At 32.0% G+C, this 20216-nt stretch overlaps 1 protein-coding gene across 1 annotated transcript; it reads right to left on the reverse strand.

Annotated features, from left to right (window-relative positions):
• Positions 1–9164: 9164 nt before the first annotated feature.
• On the reverse strand, positions 9165–18484 carry LOC143082760 (leishmanolysin-like peptidase). The gene is made up of 3 exons (XM_076258606.1): positions 17932–18484; positions 16464–16747; positions 9165–14420 (listed from the first exon to the last, which is right to left on the reverse strand). The coding sequence occupies exons 1-3, from the start codon at positions 18423–18425 to the stop codon at positions 13177–13179; spliced, it is 2022 nt and encodes a 673-aa protein (XP_076114721.1). The 5' UTR covers positions 18426–18484; the 3' UTR covers positions 9165–13176.
• Positions 18485–20216: the final 1732 nt, after the last annotated feature.

The following is a 20216-nucleotide window of genomic DNA, read 5'->3' on the forward strand; positions in this document are numbered from 1 at the left end:
ATGCGCATAAAAAAGCAATCAATTTCCTGTTTCAGATAACGGAACAGACGAACATTTTTCATTGGCGTATTCATTTGCACGTGGTTAAAAGTGATTATTAGCACAAGATCAAAGTCAATATTCACCTGTAAAATTTTATGACAGTTTAGATAACTGTGTGTCTTATCAGCATTGATACAAAATCGTATTCATTTGTAAAAGCTGGTCAAAAGTCAAAGTTTATCTTGTATTGAATTAAACATGGGTATACGTTAAAAGTCTACTTAACCTGTCAGTCAAATTTACTTCTGCCTTTCCCGAAACCAGGTTATTGTTTTTTTATTTATTTTAAAAAAAATGAATTGTAAGGCAGATCTACGTACATGAACGAGTGACCGTAGTTGTTTTTCTATTGAATCGGTCTGACGTTTTCCTCTTATAATTCAAATTATTTCCCTATCTATAGATAGAATATTTCAACGCCGAAGAAATAAATTAGTACAATGAATGAAAATGTTTAAAGAAACAAGGAAAGTCGTATTTCTTGGTCTGTATATAACTACTAAAAACAAACATTCCGTGTAAAAAAGAATTCATCACATCAAAAAAAAATATCCGTGGTCTTACCCTGGGGGTTTACTTAGTGGTTTGAGTGTGCCACAAAACAGGGTCGCTTTTTCGTACCCTGCCGGTTAGAACAGGGTCGCTTATTCATGCCTTGCTGGTGAGAACAGGGTCTTTTTTCAAACAAAGTATTTGTCTAAAACATTACTTATTTTTAAAACTGTTTCAGATACAATCTAGAACCCGGGTCTAGAACAGCATCTATTTTATACGGTCTAGAACAGGGTATACATTATCTGAGCGTGTCTAGAACAGGGTATGTTTTTCGATATTTCTGTTTAGAACAGGGTTATGTTTTTCAATGTTTTCTGGTTAGAACAGGGTATGATTTGGCAAGTGCTGTCGGCACAGTTATACCCGAAAGGATAGTCAGTAACATCCCCCGGGGGTTTTTGCTACCACTAAAACATGCGTCTAAACGCGTACTAGTATTTGGTATGATATGCGTCTAAACGCGTACTAGTATTTGGTATGATATGCGTCTAAACGCGTACTAGTATTTGGTATGATATATATGTTTGTATGTTTTGTATTGTCTTGGTATCAATCCTGTAATTTTGGATTTCAAACCAATAAAAATTTAAAAATTACTTACTTACTTACTTACTTACTTACTTACTTACTTACTTACTTACTTACTTACTTACTTACTTACTTACTTACTTACTTACTTACTTACTTACTTACTTACTTACTTACTTACTTACTTACTTACTTACTTACTTACTTACTTACTTACTTACTTACTTACTTACTTACTTACTTACTTACTTACTTACTTACTTACTTACTTACTTACTTACTTACTTACTTACTTACTTACTTACTTACTTACTTACAAGCGTTTGCTGCCCATTGGGATAATTTTTAAAAAAGTCATAGAATTTCGTGTCTTGATTCAAAATACATTTTTTTTAAATCCCTGTAGCTCATGAAATTTGTTTCAACATCATATGAAATAACGTCGATCGGAACTGTGTAAAACTACAATAATTCAAATTTGCTCAAGAGTGAACTCGACTGAACTTTATGCTGAAATTCTTAAATATAAAGGTTTTCAAAGTGACTACAGATGACCAACTTTGACCAATGCACCACGAAAATGAGTTAACGGCCAAGAAACCCTTCTAGACAGACATCAATGATTATTTTTAACAAATCGGCCTTGCGGACATGCAATAATGACGGCTTGCAATGCCAGTAGTGTTCCATAGATCAAATAAAGCTGACATATTGATGACAGGATTATAGTATCAGAGAAACCGACATCACCAAAGAAACTTTACGTTGACCAATAACCGAGATAAAGCGTCAAGGACATATGAAACCTACAAGACGGACATGCATCCCAACTACCAACTACCCACGGTATAGTTGACCTTTTGCTTTTAGTATCTGAAAAATTCAAATTAAGTTGATTAGTGATCGTGAAATGAAGTCAATTGAATCCTGTCTGATTTACATGTTTACCTAGAACTGATTCTATATATAAGAAATATCATTCACATGCGTTTGGAGAATTGCCCGCCCCCTTTTTTATCTCCGTTTTTTTAGTTCACTATTTTTTGCAAATATTCTTTAATATCTTAACTTATTTTCAACTGTTTAATGTGTTCTTGTTTTATCAATACGATTTTACAATAGCAATAACATAGATATGATGCCCCTTTATTCTTATTTTCCAACATTACATCCGTATTCAAAATATGAAACATAAAGCTTTAAACCAATTGTTTAGCAGGCGATACAAAATTTAAAAGAAGATATCGAAATTAACATTCATCAAAATCAAACTAGATCATCAAAAGAAGGAACATGTACACTACCTATATACATGTATGTATATCAAGTTATCGACGATGTGAAAAGACGAGCATTCACTCTGCTTTATTTGGGTATATCTGGAATAAAATCGTAAAAGGCTTGCAGTATTGGAGAAACATTCGTTTGGAATTTGTATACCTAATATTTACAACAAAAGCTGAAAAATGTCAGTGTTCTTTTCTATCATTTTTTTAGATATCATTTCGCAAAAACTTTGACTTTAGCCTGGACGCTCTTTACGCGCACGTAAAGAATCCTTGCAATAAGTCTTTGAGTTGTCTGTAGGTGACCTGTTGCAAAGCTAAATTTATAACCCTATATATATATATATCCAATATATATCCGCATTTTCAGGGCAATCTAGATTTCACCTACATTAATTCCAAACGGCCTCTTTTAGACGACCTGTACCTACATCATAATGACATTTGTATTTTATAGTTGTTCTCGTTCCGAACATGCACGAAATATTTGTCACTGGGCGTTTAACTGTAGGTTTATTACAGTAGACCTTCTATAAGTAAAATAATACAAAGTAAAATAACAAAAATACTGATTTCCAAGGGTAATTCAAACAAGAAAGACCTTTTAATATAAAACGGTAAAATTAAAAGCTTAAACACACCAAACCATTGGAAAACAAGTCATATTTCTGACTTGGAACAGGCATTTCCTGTAATAATGTAGAAAATGGTGGATTTCTTTAAATACCTGGCTTATATACTAATATTTAATGAGACTGTTGTTTCGTGTATTTTAACCCATATCCCTTCTTTTTTTTCTCTTTCATTGCCCACGGAATATTGTTTGCATTTATTGTTTAAAATAATCTGTTTAATAAACCAACAACAATGCGGATGAAATGATATAAGATATGTTAGGTTATACTTTCGAATGTTTACACAACAGGCCAAATACCATAAATAAATTAGGTGTATATAACTTAATCATTTGTTTGATATCATGACGTGTTCATAAATCGGGAAGTGAAGTTAGCAACTAGAAAATTATTTTCACACGAGATTTTTTTAACCACAGAAAGTTGACTGTCAAAGCAATGATTTACGTTTATCTATTTTTGTCAAAGATCTATAGACAATCTCTTTGACCCTTGGATTATGGGTTTGGATTGTAAAAACATAAACCATAAAAAAAAACAACTATTTATTCAATTAGTGCTTGCACAAATCGGTGAGAGTCATGCAGTACCTGTTTGTCTAACTGTGTGTCTTGTCTGTCTGTCTGTCATCTATCAGTGTGTCTGTCAAACAAGTATTTCTCTCATGAATATAATTGCATTTGCTCCTTATTCAGGGCATCGGTGTGACTATGTAATTATGTTTGAAATATGGGAAAAGAATTACTGCACCCTATATGAATATAAGTTTTGGTGTATTTCATACCTTTTAGTCAGAAAGAAATTAAATATCATTACCCAGGATTTGAAAAGAATAATGTCAGTGTCTTACTATATAATTATACTAGAATACACCCGCGCAATCACGGGCATATACAGTTTGTAAACAGTTGTAGGATGAATTTTTGTAAAAGATATTATGTCTGGAGAATTTCATATAAGGTATCAAAAGCCCTCTCCTCTTTTCAAAGACCGTTATTTGTTTCCTTTCTGTTAATTCAACATGTTCAATTATTTTCGTGTTTCTGGCCTTATACCACAATTATTGTTCCCCTTTGCTACAGTGCATTTTTTAGTAAAAGTCAAATTAAATTAAAAATTGGCACCGCTTCAAACATGATATAAATGATACTGGTTAATAGACCATTATTATTCTAATAAAACATGCTTCTAGGACAATCCATCAGTGCTTTTCCTTTCGAGATCAGGGCCCCTCCGACCACCTCTCAAATTAGCCATAGTCATTTATACCAATCTAATTAAAATATTGATCTCTTATTACGTTATACTACACCGACCACCTCTCAAATTAGCCATAGTCATTTATACCAATCTAATTAAAATATTGATCTCTTATTACGTTATACTACATATGAGTATAACGTAATCAGAGATCAATAGAGGTGGTCGGAGGGGCCCTGATCTCGAAATCCCAAGCTAAAAAACTTGAAATCTCGAGGTGCGTATTTTAACGAAATATCCCGACATCTCAAAATTCGAAAAAAAAATATTCCCGGATTCCGTAAGGATCAATCCCGAAATCACCCGATCCCGACGTCCCGAAAAAGTCCTGCATCCCTCCAATCTTTACCCTACATTCATTTTGGCCAAATCACTACTTTTACTTTCAACTACAAGTTTTTATGCCCCATTTATGGACACTATGTTTTCTAGTCTGTGCATCCGTTCGTTCGTTCGTCCGTCCGTCTGTCCCACTTCTGGTTAAAGTTTTTGTCCAGGTAGTTTTTGATGAAGTTGAAGTCCAATCAACTCGAAACTTAGTAAATATGTTTCCTATGATATGATCTTTCTAATTGTCATGCCAAATTAGAGATTTTACCCCATTTCACGGTCCACTGAACATAGAAAATGATAGTGTCGTTGTGGCATTCGTATACTATGGACACATTCTTGTTTCCACATGTTTTACTTATTTCAATATATATGCAACTGGTATGACCCCTTAGATAGTAAATATTTCAAAGAAAACAGTAGACAGAATACAGAGGTCTCTGTATATTATAGTGATATAGTCGTAGTTTACATGTGGATAAACGCGAAAAATAATTGTCTTTTAGGAGTTATAATAGTTGTGGTTCTTGCGATCTAAAAACCATGATATGGAGAACGCTCTGATTGGCTTATTCATTTTTAATTTTTGTAATCTGTCATACGATTGGTTATTCTTGTGGACATGTTTAAAACCGGAAGTCTTATCTATGACTAAAATTCAGTCTGATGACGGAAACAATATCCGGACACCAATTTTATCGTTTTTCTCCCAAATTAACTCAATCTGAATAATCATAAGAATGGATGACAAATGCGAATATGCATGTTACCGTTAGAACACAGAGATATGAAGATTAATTTATTGTGGAAGGAAGAGAAGTGACACACAAAATAAGGTCTTCTCGTTTAATAATGAATCCTTGATATAGCATATCACTCTGCCCAATAAATATAGTGCTTTAATTCGAAAAATGGAGGCCTTTTTAGGGTCACATGTTTACATTAAGATAATTAATGCATGTCCAGTCACAACTTCTGAAATTAGTAATAAATAATCTTTCATTTCTGAAAAAAAAGTCCTTTTAGTTGACATCAAAATTTCCATACCAGTAAATGATTTTTGGAGGAATTTCCTGAACATTTTGCCATATTTGATCTACAGGTGAATCGTCTAGAAGTTATTATATAATACTACGTTGGTTCACCATTTGACCTACCACCTGTCTATAACTTGGATCTTTAGCTATTGTGTAAGCTATAAAACACAGTCAAGATCTGCAATATTATTTGGTGATTGCTTCTTAATCAGGAAGTTTATAAGATGAAAATCATTTTCTTGTGGCTTGAATAACAATGACATCCTAACTCATTGACATAAATTTCAAACTTTGAAATCTATCTTATATTCAAAGACCAATTGAGGTTGAATATGTACCTTTGTTATTGTTTGTCTCTTTTGAGTATATGATGATCCTTAACATTTTGTAGCACATCATTTAATTTGTAATAAAATTGTCTTGTCTTGTACAAGAACTTTACCCTTTCAGGAGCCTGTGATTTAGAAGATGTCCTTGGTTGCTGTTTTTTAAATCAGTATTTTTGAATTGATTTTTGCTTAAATCTGACCACTTTTTTCATTTGATTTATTTCACATTTCATAAAATTTGGGCATTTTAATATGACTTTGCAATATGTGTTTTATAATTTTTAGAATGTCCTAGGCCAACTTCAATGCTTTAGTCTACATCATTTGGACTTTGGTGGATAGTTGTCTCATTGGCAAAACATACAAGGACTCCTTATTGAACAATAACCTCCTGTCTACCCTACAAAACATACAAGGTCTCCTTATTCAATAATAACCTCCTGACTACCCTACACTTTACTCCTTGTTCAAAGTATTAGTTATTCCAAAACAGCATTAACTTCATTGTCTACATTAATTTTCAAAATGATTGAGCATAAAAGTATCAATCAAGAATTTTTTAACAAATAAAAGCTATGTTTTCTGAGCCTGTTTTGTACCTATTTTGTGGGACAATAAAACAGCAAAGCTCTGTAATTGGTCATCATGTTGTTATCATTTTATTAACTCCTTATAATTTTAATGTGTGTTGAGTGCTTTTCTTAAATTATCTTCATCAGAAATGCTCAAAAAATTTGAAAGCCAACCAGATGCTCCGCAGGGCGTAGCTTTATACGACCGCAGAGGTTGAACCCTGAACGGTTAGGGCAAGTATGGACACAACATTCAAGCTGGATTCAGCTCTAAATTTGGATTGTGATTAAATAGTTGACACAGCATAGGTTTCTGACACAGAATGAATGTGTTCTAATGAACTTAAAATTTTTGTTTCTCTTAGAGCAATTCACTATGCTGTTGAATATAAATCCTCTCAAAAAAATGTTTGAAGAAATTTTCTTTTTTATTTATGAAATTTCAAATGAGAAAAATTGAACCCAATTTTTTTAATCACATCCCCCTTTCCCTTATTCCAAAACTAATCTCAATTAAAATTTCTAATGGAGTTTGCAACAATAACTACTCATTTAAATACATCATAAAATATTAAGATGTAAAAAAACTGCTTGTTATCACTGAATGGTAAAGATTATTTTAATTTATCAGTTGGTAGTAAAAAGTGAATATACATTGTATATTGTATATAACAAAGATTTAAGTTGATTCTGGACAAAGAAAGATAACTCCAATTAAAAAAAAATCTTGCTATTGCACAATATTTTGCAATTAGATATTTCTTGCTTACTATTCTGGACAAAGAAAGATAACTCTAATTAAAAAAAAATTGATATTTCACAATATTGTGCAATTAGATATTTCTTGCCATTGCGCAATACTGTGCAATTGAAAGGACTTGCTATTGCACAATACTTAATATAATAATTTTAGATCCTGATTTGGACCAACTTGAAAACTGGGCCCATAATAAAAAATCTAAGTACATTTTTGGATTCAGCATATCAAAGAACTTCAAGATTTCAATTTTTGTTAAAATCAGACTAAGTTTAATTTTGGACCCTTTGGACTTTAGTGTAGACCAATTTGAAAACAGGACCAAAAATGAAGAATCTACATACACAGTTAGATTTGGTATATCAAAGAACCCCATTTATTCAATTTTTGATGAAATCAAACAAAGTTTAATTTTGGACCCCGATTTGGACCAACTTGAAAACTGGGCCAATAATCAAGAATCTAAGTACATTTTTAGATTCAGCATATCAAAGAACCTAACTGATTCATTTTTTGTCAAAATCAAACTAAGTTTAATTTTGGACCCTTTGGACCTTAATGTAGACCAATTTGAAAACGGGACCAAAAGTTAAGAATCTACATACACAGTCATGACAGTTAGATTCAGCATATCAAAGAACCCCAATTATTCAATTTTGATGAAATCAAACAAAAGTTTAATTTTGGACCCTTTGGGCCCCTTATTATGTTGGGACCAAAACTCCCAAAATCAAACCCAACCTTTCTTTTATGGTCATAAACCTTGTGTTTAAATTTCAAAGATTTCTATTTACTTATACTAACGTTATGGTGCGAAAACCAAGAAAAATGCTTATTTGGGTCCCTTTTTGGCCCCTAATTCCTAAACTGTTGGGACCTAAACTCCCAAAATCAATACCAACCTTCCTTTTGTAGTCATTAACATTGTGTTTAAATTTCATTGATTTCTATTTACTTAAACTAATGTTATTGTGCGAAAACCAAGAATAATGCTTATTTGGGCCCTTTTTTGGCCCCTAATTCCTAAACTGTTGAGACCAAAACTCCCAAAATCAATCCCAACCGTTCTTTTGTGGTCATAAACCTTGTGTCAAAATTTCATAGATTTCTATTAACTTAAACTAAAGTTATAGTGCGAAAACCAAGAAAATGCTTATTTGGGCCCTTTTTGGCCCCTAATTCCTAAAATGTTGGGACCAAAACTCCCAAAATCAATACCAACCTTCCTTTTGTGGTCATAAACCTTGTGTTAAAATTTCATAGATTTCCATTCACTTTTACTAAAGTTAGAGTGCGAAAACTAAAAGTATTCGGACGCCGGACGACGACGACGACGACGACGACGACGCCGACGACGACGACGCCGACGCCAACGTGATAGCAATATACGACGAAAATTTTTTCAAAATTTGCGGTCGTATAAAAATGTATAAATACTTTTGGAGCAATCTAACCAAAAGGGACATAACCATTTGTCATAAAAAGAATAGCCAAACCCATCCAAGTGCTAGATATATATAAAACTATGAATCTAAAATATTAAAATGCACATCTGTTGGGAACCAATGCAACATTTAATTACTCTTGTCTTCAAAACTAGTTAGTTCTAAAGCACCTTTCATTGTTTGAGCATAGTTAATACAGAAATGCCCTTGAAGTTTTAGCTGAAAAGAAAGAATATGCAATACACCATCTACAGCTGCAACATACTTAATACAATACATTACAAACTGCTTCTGTTTTAAACTGCACTGTAGCAGTCCCTTAGTATATAAATTTCTCTCAATCATTATCTCTTGATGTACCTTATCAGAGTCAAATAATAACAAACACTTTTATAGCTTTCTTACTTTATTAAGAACTGACTATATTGCACTGAAACTTGTTACATAAAGCCTTTAATAATAAATAGCACCAACAGTTACATTTATACATCTAACATATAATTCATCAATACAATATATGTAATAAATTGTACCTGGAATGGTTATTAAGTGACTTTTTGGCCTTGTTTAAGTTCTCCAAATAATATTTCTTATCACATGTATCGTGCTTATTGTGATTCAATATGTGTATATATGACTTTTTTATATTAGGAAGACTTGCACAATATTCCATTCTGCTCAATTTTAATACAACTTTAATCTTTATCATTTAAATTATCATTCCACAAATGCAAGGGTTAGACAGTGATTCCAAGTTCTTAATCTTTTTTTTCATACAAAAAGTTTTACATATTCCAGACCTAGAATCACAGGCACTTGTCTCAGAAAAAAAATTTCCTATATACCTTTATATAACACGATTGACATACTTGGGTAGGATTGCTACAGATAATTCCGACAACAAGAGTAGTCATGTTATACACCATTGTGAAGATAATCAATTTAGATTTACGACATAACAAGTTTTAGTGGGGTTGACAGTCGAGAAATTGGCATATAACAGAATTTCGCCACCACCTGACATTATTCTAAATCACAAGTTAAGTGCCGTGTGTTATATAATGGTATAGAGGGAAAAAAAATTCTGTGCCTAGAATTAGTGGTTCTATACAAACACAACAAATATGGTTGACATTTATTAATAGTAACAGAGATTCTGATGTAATGATGAAAAAGAGTTCAAGGCCACATCCAGTTAGAAAGACATGTACTCCTTACAATCATTCTACAGTTCTAAAGACAATGCATATACAGTTGACCTGTGAAAATGTTGACTCATAGTAGCTGAGAATCTGATATAGTTATGAAAATTTAATAATGACCAATTGACAGTCTAAATGAGTTCAAGCAGAGATCAATAAAAACACATGTACTCCATAGATCACTCTTTAAGCATAATTAAGTTAACCTTTGACTTATAGTAACTGAGAATTTGATGTATTCATGAAAACTTATTATTGACCAATGAATTATGAAAAAGAGCCCATGGTCACAATCAGAAAGACATGTACTATATACAATATAAAGTTGATCTTTAACTTATAATTACTGAGAAACTCATCTTATCACAAAAACCTTTTACTTATTAAATGCACCTTCTGTCAGATGGATGAGTACATGTACATCTTTCAATCATTCTGTTTACCAAACCGGCACAGGACATTTGAGCGCATTGATAGGACATTTCAGCGAAAAAAATAGGACGTTTGAGTGCCAAAGTAGAACCCATTTGAGCGCTAGAATTTTCAACCTATTTTAGCGAAAATTAAAATTGTCAAAGCCCATTTTAGCAAAATATTTTTAACCCTTTTTAGTAAATAATTAATATATAATAAATTTTAAAATGTTTAATAGACTCAAGACAGCACAATATAAAACAGTATAAAACATGTCCATTAAAATACAGCACTAATAGAGTAAAGACAGCACAACATAAAACAATATAAAACTTTTCAATTAAAATACAGCACTAAAAGTCTAAAAGGTTAAATCAAATGTTAAAAGTCTGTTCTAGCCTGGAATTTATAACCTATAGAACGTATGTAATGGGCTCTAGATATATACCCCCTGTACAATACTGTTCATAGAATTGCATTAGGAACTGCTCTTATATCGGAATCCATCACAAATTAAACTTTTTTTCCTTTGTTCGTTTCAACAACTTGTATTTCCATGATGAAAATATAAACAACTTAAACATTAAACCAATATTAATTACTGTTCATGGTATATATAGTAAGGTGAAAGTTATTCAACCAGGTAAATTTTCGCTAAAATAGGCTATCGAAAATGCAGGTGAGTGGATTAATTCGGCGCTTAAATGGGCTCTAATGTCTGCGCTCAAATGTCCCCTAGTAGTTTTAATTTTTTCGCTCAAATGACCTGCGCCCTTACCAAACAGAGTTGACCCATTTGTTTATGTAGCAAAAATTGAAAAATCTTGAAAATTGAGGCCGTGTTATTAGCAGGGAAAGTTTGGGTGCAGTACTAAACACATGGTATCATTTTACTTATGATCATTACAGTCACTTGTTCACAACTGACCACAAGTCATTTACTCATAATGGTCACAACTAATCACAAAAATGCTATCTCATGAGTGTTTTTATTGACCAATAGTAATAGTAATTTACTCACGAAGATCACAACCAGTTGATCATACTGAACATGCATGAAATATTTTCCACTTGATGATACAAAACAACAGTTAATCGTTATTAAATGCATGAGGTTAACTCATGAAGGTCTTAATTTATTGCAAGTAACTAACTTGTGTGGGCCACACAAGATTTCAAGTTTGTAACTCATCAGGGTCACAAAGTCACATGATTACAAGTCATTTCTCTTGTGGTTTAAAACTAAGCTAAAGTCACAACTTATTACAAGTCATTAACTCATATGGGTAACAAATGACCTGAAGTCCTGAACTCTTGTTCTTCAAAACTGACTTCAAGTAACAACTGGTAATCAATGCATCAATTTATAAATTAAATCTCAAACTTTGTCAATTCTTCAAAAATCACAATAATAAGTGCAATCAAATTTTCTGAATTTTCACTATGTTGCTTTACATCAACAAACATTATAGTAATTTTTTAAGAGGGCATTATCATAATGTTATGACTACCCATGGCCACGTGATTGTAATATTGACAGAAACTTTGATAATGTGTAGCAGCAGGCAAGGGCATAATCCATGCTTCATTTAAAACTTCTGTCCCAAAGGCAGTCAATAATATTTATCGTGGTATTGCTACTCATAAATAATATTTAATTTATCAAAATATAAGGTATCAAAATAATATTAGACAAAAAGGGATATAACTCTAAAATGATAAGTAGACATGACCGTGATTATCCCTCATGGATTTCTTGTTGTATTGAGAATGACACATGAGAGCATATTTTAATTAAAAAGTTAAATTTAAATCTAATATAAAATAATAATGGATATAAGTTTACGTAGGTTATCAGTAGAAATATTTTATGTCTATATTTATAAGTAATAATATACATGTATTTCATACAATGTTTTTCATTGGTTAAAATTTATACATTTCATTTGTAACTTTTATATCTCAAACATCAAATTCATCAGAAAAAAAATACAATAAAATCAAGTCTTTTCCAAGTAAAAAGTATACAAGGCTAAAATTAAATAGTCACAACAACCATTCATAAGTAGTACCGGTAATTGAAATCATTTTGAATGATACATGATTGCCTATGAGACAACTATCTACATAAGTATAAGACAATGATGTAAACCAACTATAGAACAGCCTTCCACAATGATCAAACCTGTATTTAGCAATAAAACATATTAGCACGACAAAATATGAAACAATTTATAAAGATTACCATACATTCTGGTTATTATGACTTACTATAAGAACTTTTTTCACTAAAGTTATTGACAATGCCTTAATTGTAAAAGAATTCCAAATACATATACTAATAATTATGTATTTCATCAATTTTAGATAATTTTCTGTGTTTCAGGTACAAAATAAACATTAGAATAACCAAGGATTTGTTTAGTAAGATACTATACAAATCCTTGGAATAACAAGTGAACATTTTTCTCATAGCTTCTTTCCTGATATGTGATTTTGGAATTATTCTTGTTTGCAGCAACACAACATTAAATTAATGTTAGTGTCAGTCAATAGTGTGAAGAAAAATAAATGCATAAGCCTTGATGAATTAACTCTGGTAGATAGTTGTATAATTGGCAAATAAACAACCTATTCTTATTCTTGTACATTTTTTTTTTTTAACTTTTTGAAAAGCAAAAGCTTTTCATAAGCCATTTAAACAATCACATTTAACAACATTTCGTGTAAAAAATAAATAGTGTAGCAAATTGAGATAAATAAAAGAAAAAATTATAATAAATGCTAGCTTTGGCACATGTATAGAATAAAAAACAACACTATAATGGATATAAAATAATCTTTTAAGAATACATTTATTCTAGCTGCACCACAGGGTACTCTTAAAAATGCATCACCTATCACTTTATATGGTTCTCTTTCTGGTGGACAAACAAACCCTGCCATATCACACATCTCTGTACATGATGGGCAAATTATGTCACCATCATGAAGATACTGATATGCAATGTAACTTATATGAATTTTCTGTCCTGCTTTAAGACATTGATATGAACGATCATTGGCATAAATAATAAGTCCCTGTTGTTTGTCACAATCATAACTGTAACAACCACTGCCTGAATGAGAGACTGGATGTAGGAAATTACAGTGTTGTATAATCCATGAATTCGCATGGTTAAAACATTGAGATCCTTGGCCAAAATATTCACCATAAAAATTTAAAGATGGGTGAGGATTATTTTCCTTCATAGCACATCGAGAATCTCTTACAGTTCTGTCACCATCTTTCCATGAAAATTCCTGTAGGTAAGGACAATAATCTGCTAATGAAACTGATCCTCCATAACGATTGACATCATATGAATTAATACCAGGTAGAGAATTAAAATATCTATAGTCTGAAGGTAAGGCTACATTAAATTCTTGTAAATTACAAAATGCAACAGCATTGCGGTTTCTTGTGCATTCTGTTTTTAAAACACCTCGACGAACTGTATCACAGAATGGATGAATGTCCCCATGCCTTGCTCGCTGGGTGTGTATCCAGTCTAAACAACTCTTCTTGACAAAGTCACAACCTAACCCTTTCCCCCAATCTAAATGCTGCTCTCCAAAGTAATTTGCCCTATACCAGCCTGTATCTTCCATCAATGCTAAAGTTATACGTGATATAACTGGATTTTGTGTATATGTTCCAGTCATAGCTTCATTTTCAAATATTCGTTTCTCCCAGTGTGTTAGATAAGTTCCTATCAACCCCTGATTTTCTAGTTCTGCTCCTTCTAAAGTTGGACAATTAAAATGCTTTCTAACCTCATTGACAACTCTTGGTGTAACAATTAGATTAACTGCATGTGTAACATAACCACTAGCTACTTTCCAATCTGTTCTCTCAACTTTTCGTACAATCTTTTGACTCCATTGGTAAAGACCGAGGACAGAATTAAATGGCGGTAAGTTAGATGATGTAAACCTTGGAGTGTATGGCGCTCCACTATCATCTCTGTAGAATGCAAAAAGTCCAGCTAAAACAAAGCAAAACAACAAGTGTTTTTAACTGGTTAAGGCATATTCTTCATGGCTTGTTATCAGCTTTTTTTTTTTAAGATGGAAGCCAAAATGAAAGTTATATATTTAAGATTCAGGTGTTTGGAAATTTTCCTTTTGTTAAAGATCACAGATTTTCATATAGACTTTCAAAATGGCTAAAATTTAGTATAAATGCATGCTTTTAAAAAATAGGAAATTATGCAAATGTCAAACGTGACAATCAGACAAAAATGATGCTAGACCAGGTTTTGATGAAATACCTGTAGTAGAGGTACATGTATTAATGACCAGGTTATTGATTTAAGGCGGAAATTTTTCCTCTACACCCATATTAACTTTGTTGTAATACATGAACAATATATATATTTTGGAATAATACAGCAGTGAAATATCAGATGTTGCATGTCGACTCCACTGTTTTTTCCTAAAGAATGAACATAAAAAGTGAAAATATATATAAGCAAACAAGAAAATTCTGGTTAAAATGATGAATAAATATATATGTTGTTTGTTTTAGACAACTGTAGGGGTAGAACAAAAGTTAATCATTGACATATTTCAACACCACAACATTCTATTAAATAGACTTTCTTTTGCAGGTAAAAAGAAATACAAACAGGTTCAATAGCTTTCAAAGGTACCAGGATTATAATTTAGTACACCAGACGCGCATTTCGTTTACATTAGACTCATCAGTGATGCTCATATCTTAAATATTTATAAAGCCAAACAAGTACAAAGTTGAAGAGCATTGAGGATCCAAAATTCCAAAAAGTTGTGCCAAATATGGCTGAGGTAATCTATGCCTGGGATAAGAAAATCCTTAGTTTTTCAAAAAATTCCAAGTTTTGTAAAAAGGAAATTTATAACTAGAGGCTCTAAAGAGCTTGTGTCGCTCACCTTAATATTAAACAAAGGAAGCAGATGGATTCATGACAAAATTGTGTTTTGGTGATGGTGATGTGTTTGTACATCTTACTTTACTGAACATTCTTGCTGCTTACAATTATCTCTATCTATAATGAACTTGGCCCAGTAGTTTCAGTTGAAAATGTTAGTAAAAATTTACAAATTTTATGAAAATTGTTAAAAATTGACTATAAAAGACAATAACTCCTTAGGAGGTCAATGACCATTTCGGTCATGTTGACTTATTTTTAAATCTTACTTTGCTGAAATTATTGCTGTTTACAGTTTATCTCTATCTATAATAATATTCAAGATACATTTTGTAATAACCAAAAACAGCAAAAATTCCCTAAAATTACCAATTCAGGGGTAGCAACCCAACAACGGGTTGTCGGATTCATCTGAAAATTTCAGGGCAGAAAGATCCTGACTTGATAAACAATTTTACCTCATATCAGATTTGCTCTAAATGCTTTGGTTTTTGAGTTATAAGCCAAAAACTGCATTTTACCCCTATGTTCTATTTTTAGCCATGGCAGCCATCTCGGTTGGTTGGCCGGGTCACGCCACACATTTTTTAAACTATATACCCCAATGATGATTGTGGCCAAGTTTAATTTGGCCCAGTAGTTTCAGAGGAGAAGATTTTTGTAAAAGTTAACGACGGACGACGACGGACGCCAAGTGATGGGAAAAGCTCAGTTGGCCCTTCGGGCCAGGTGAGCTAAAAATATGATCTGCCTGTGTACATGTAGCCGAGCTCAATATAATCCAGCAGGGTTTTGAACAACTTTAATTTGGTCCAGAAAAAAATCATTCTGAGAGAGATTGTATACTAAGTTTGACTGCTAATAATGTTATCAGCTCATACAAACAATGAATTATAATAAATATATTACTGTGGATTCATTATTATTCATTGGATACTAATTTTCATGGATTTCCTGGATACAGGATAAATAAAGTGTTCCACAAATTACAAATTTTCTATAAAGCCATATGCAAATTTTGGCAAAACCATGAAATCAAATATCAACGAACATGCAAGTTTTACTCAATCCACGAAAATTGGTACCCACGTAAATAAATGATTCCACAGTAAGACATACCTGTAAATCCTAGTGCATGTAATATTTCATGTTTGATAGTTGATAATAGCTGTAGATTATCCTGTGATCTGGTAGATATAGTTTCTGGACAGATAGTAAAATAACCTGCTATTGGTCGATCAAGTAGATGTTCCTGCTGACAATGGGCAGCATAGGCAATAGTTCTACCAGTGGAACAACGGGATGTAGATACAGCTGCTACATACAGAAGAAAATCTGTGTCTTGTACACCTGATCCTGAATTCATACTACTTTTGAACTTTGTCCCATCAAAGAAGTAACATCTTAAAAAGATTAGAATGGTTCATGAAAAATGAGGGAAGATATTGAGGGGTTATCAATTAATATTATTAATAAACATCTGGCCTTAAGTCATAAAATACATTGACATCTATATTTTCCCAAAAAGAGACAACACTAAAAGTCAGTATAGCCCAGATGCAATGTAAGTCATTAGTGATCTGTTGTTAAATGTCTCTGATTACTTTTAAGTAAACCTGGTTTAACACCATCACATTTTTTGCTAGACTATCTGCACCATGTGTTGTTCTTTGTTCTTTGTTGTTTGTCTTTACTTTTGTATGTTTGTTTTTTAGGAGTTAAGTGTAGTTGGTTGATGTGGTCTTCTGCACTGTGTGGCATTATTGATAACCTGTATGTGACCTAATTAATGTTCATGCACCAATTAATATATAAGACGTTGAAGAGGTTTTCCCAATCATCAATACTGTAAAGTTTAGAAAGATTTAAAAGTTGTACTTGTTTTATTCAGGCAAGGCTATGTGAAAAATGTAGTTGCAGAAAAAAAGATGTAAAGGCGATTTTAAAATCTGAGATTAAATGAATCTTTTACTCCATCATTGAAATTTTACATCTTTAATTACAAAGAGAAATGGTGAAAATACTTCTTTTATACAGATAAATCTTGTCATACCAAGAAAAGCCATGATCTAAGATTGTCCCTCACAAGCTTCAATCAAAACTTCATGAATTTTACAAGGCCTAAATTAAAATATTGTTTGTTTCCCCAATCCCGACCCTGCAAAGCCAGGTGTGGGTAGGTAGGTAGGGAAATAATTTTATTTTTCCAAAAAGCTTGAACATTATCAGACGATGCAGCAAGCCTGAAAATCCAAAATGAATAAAATAATATTTGACTTAGTTTTGACAATAAAATTTTATGAGTAGCACTGTTTTTGCAGGGTCAGTCGGGATTGGGGAAACAAACAATATTTTATTTTTGGCCCAATGTACAACAAAATGCTTTCTTACAAAGATGTCTTGATTTATTAAAATCAATAGATCTACATATTGTATATTGCTATTGTATTAGTGTAAATCATGTTGTAAATTGGAAGTTATAAACAAATTAATAAAAAAAAATTAAAAAAATTGACATACTCTTTTTAAGTAGTAAGGTAAAACAATCATGACAATAAACAGGTTTAAGTGCAATTAAATGTATTACTTTTCAAGATGAGTTTCTGGAATTAAGATATCCCCACATTTAGTAACCGCTGCGCAACCACCATCACAGAACCTATGTCCTTGATCATATGTCACACTTAATGGTGATGTACACTGTCTGTTCAATCGTACAGCTAGAACTCCTCTGTGGACCTTCAATGTTCTCTCCCAGTATTGAACTGCTTCATTCACCAAACTCTTCACAAGTTGTTGTTGGTTATAGGACAATAGGCTTACAGTGTAGTCATAGTGAAGGTGAATTCTTAGGTTTTCAAAAACACTCCTTTTCTGTATATGACCTTTGTGGTCTGTGTCTAAGCGGACATGGCGAATCACTTCATCCTCTGGTGGTGACTGATGTGAGCAAAGCACTTCCTCTTGTTGAATAGGAATGTGTCCTGCCATAACATATTGTAAGAATAGTATGCAAGCTGAGAACAACTTGATATACAACATTAGACTGGTCCCATTCTGGTAAGGGTAGGGAACATACATGTTCAGGAAATTTTATCTACCAATCCATCTTGTTTAATTCTCTCTTATTCTCCCTTAACTCTGTAATGAGAAGAAACACAGATATGAGTACATAAATATTGACAATATCATTGAAAATTTATTAAATTGTATGTCTATAATACTATTTTTAGACTACTAAATAAAACATGGGACACATTTAATTTTCACTTATACTGAACATGCATAAATTTACTAGACATGCTAGACAGGTGAAAACCTAATTGAAATAGAACAAAAGAACCAAAGCTCTTTGTTAGAGAAGGCGATAAATGCTTACTGTAATGTTTACTATAGAAACACAAAATTTAAAAGTTAATTATAAAAATAGAAACAAATAAAATGACAGTTTTCGGCTAAATAATGAAGTATTTTATCAGAAAAACACCATTTGCATAAGTTCTCAATTTATCTATTACATAATAAGCAAAACAATTAGTTATCAAGTTGACGACATGGGTGTCTATTAACTTGGATAAAAAAAATGCATATACGTGTAACCTCAGATTTTTAAACAAAATTACCACAGACGGAGAACATAGCAATCTTTTTGTTCCCTAATTTTTTGTTTCTGTCCTTCCATTATGTGACTCGAGAAAAATTTCCAAAAAATGGGTAATAATTGCATCGAAAAGAGAACATCGAGTGCACCTTTTTATGATAGGGCGTGTTTGAGTAGAATATTTTGTCTTGAAAACGTATAAAGCAAGAGTATTTGATACATCATCTCGCTTCAGATTCTATCATTTTTATATATCAAGGCTACAGGTTGACTTTATAACATAACAAATCACAGTACTAAAAGATGAAATATATAATATGGGTCAAGTCAAATACAAAAAATGTACCTTTCTAATGAATCACAAAAACAGATCTAGAGTAGGTATGTTTGAATAGCTATTTTTTTACTAAAAGTGCTTGACGACAGTCTTTTAAGTTGGATCTTAAAAATGTATATCTTCGGAAAAAAAACTTCATTTTTTGTGTGTGATATCTAAGGTTTATAGTTTTCAACCACTGAAAATTTTTAGTCTGCCCTTCCATGAAATATCAAATAAGAATTTCTTTAAATGTTAATGAATTTTTGAAAATTCATCCTGAGAACGGATCAGACAATAGTTTTAAGTTGACTGAATGCAGATAGTGAAGCAGGGGAGAGAACAATTTTAGAAATTTAAATTACCTAAATATCTCATGGAATTTTAATGTTTTTAAATTAAATTGTCTATCCATTATTCAGCTTCAGAAAAATGTTTGTCATAAATATACAATCTGGTACAAATGATGTACAGCCTTATTGAACTGACGTTACCCAACTTGCAGCGAATACCCAACTGCCGATTTGGTTGACAAATCTCATAATTAACACCTTTGAAAAATAATTTGTGAATGTCATTCATAAATACAGTTACTCTTGAACTCATAAACTATAATGTCATGTTTGTAGTAGTCCCACATGTATATGTGAAACACAATGCATCTGAAAATGGTTAAAAATAGCACTGAAAATCATAATTTTTAACCTAGCATTATTTGCACTTGCTGTATACATGTATGTGTATTTTAAAGCAGAGACATATATTATATATGTCTCTGTTTAAAGGTACAACAGTAATGCTGCAGTATAATACCTCAATCGACCTGACTGACTTTTTGAAGTTAATTCGTAAGAAGATAGATATGTGACTAAATATCTGCTTTTTATCCAGATTTCAAGTCCAGATATTTGTCACACATTACCGAACGATCAGAAAGGAAACCAATTTTGGGATG

The sequence above is a fragment of the Mytilus galloprovincialis genome, chromosome 7, assembly GCF_965363235.1.
Source record: "Mytilus galloprovincialis chromosome 7, xbMytGall1.hap1.1, whole genome shotgun sequence".
In the NCBI taxonomy this organism is placed as follows: domain Eukaryota; kingdom Metazoa; phylum Mollusca; class Bivalvia; order Mytilida; family Mytilidae; genus Mytilus; species Mytilus galloprovincialis.

What these genes read in the sequence shown, in the direction of transcription:
- LOC143082760 (XM_076258606.1), bottom strand. Translation starts at nt 18,425, where the DNA reads ATGTATGTTCCCTACCCTTACCAGAATGGGACCAGTCTAATGTTGTAT. An exon ending in CCAGAAACTCATCTTGAAAA is followed by an intron (nt 16,748 to 17,931) that starts GTAATACATTTA and finishes AATCTTTTTAAG; the next exon opens with ATGTTACTTCTTTGATGGGA. An exon ending in ACATGCACTAGGATTTACAG is followed by an intron (nt 14,421 to 16,463) that starts GTATGTCTTACT and finishes GCTTTGTTTTAG; the next exon opens with CTGGACTTTTTGCATTCTAC.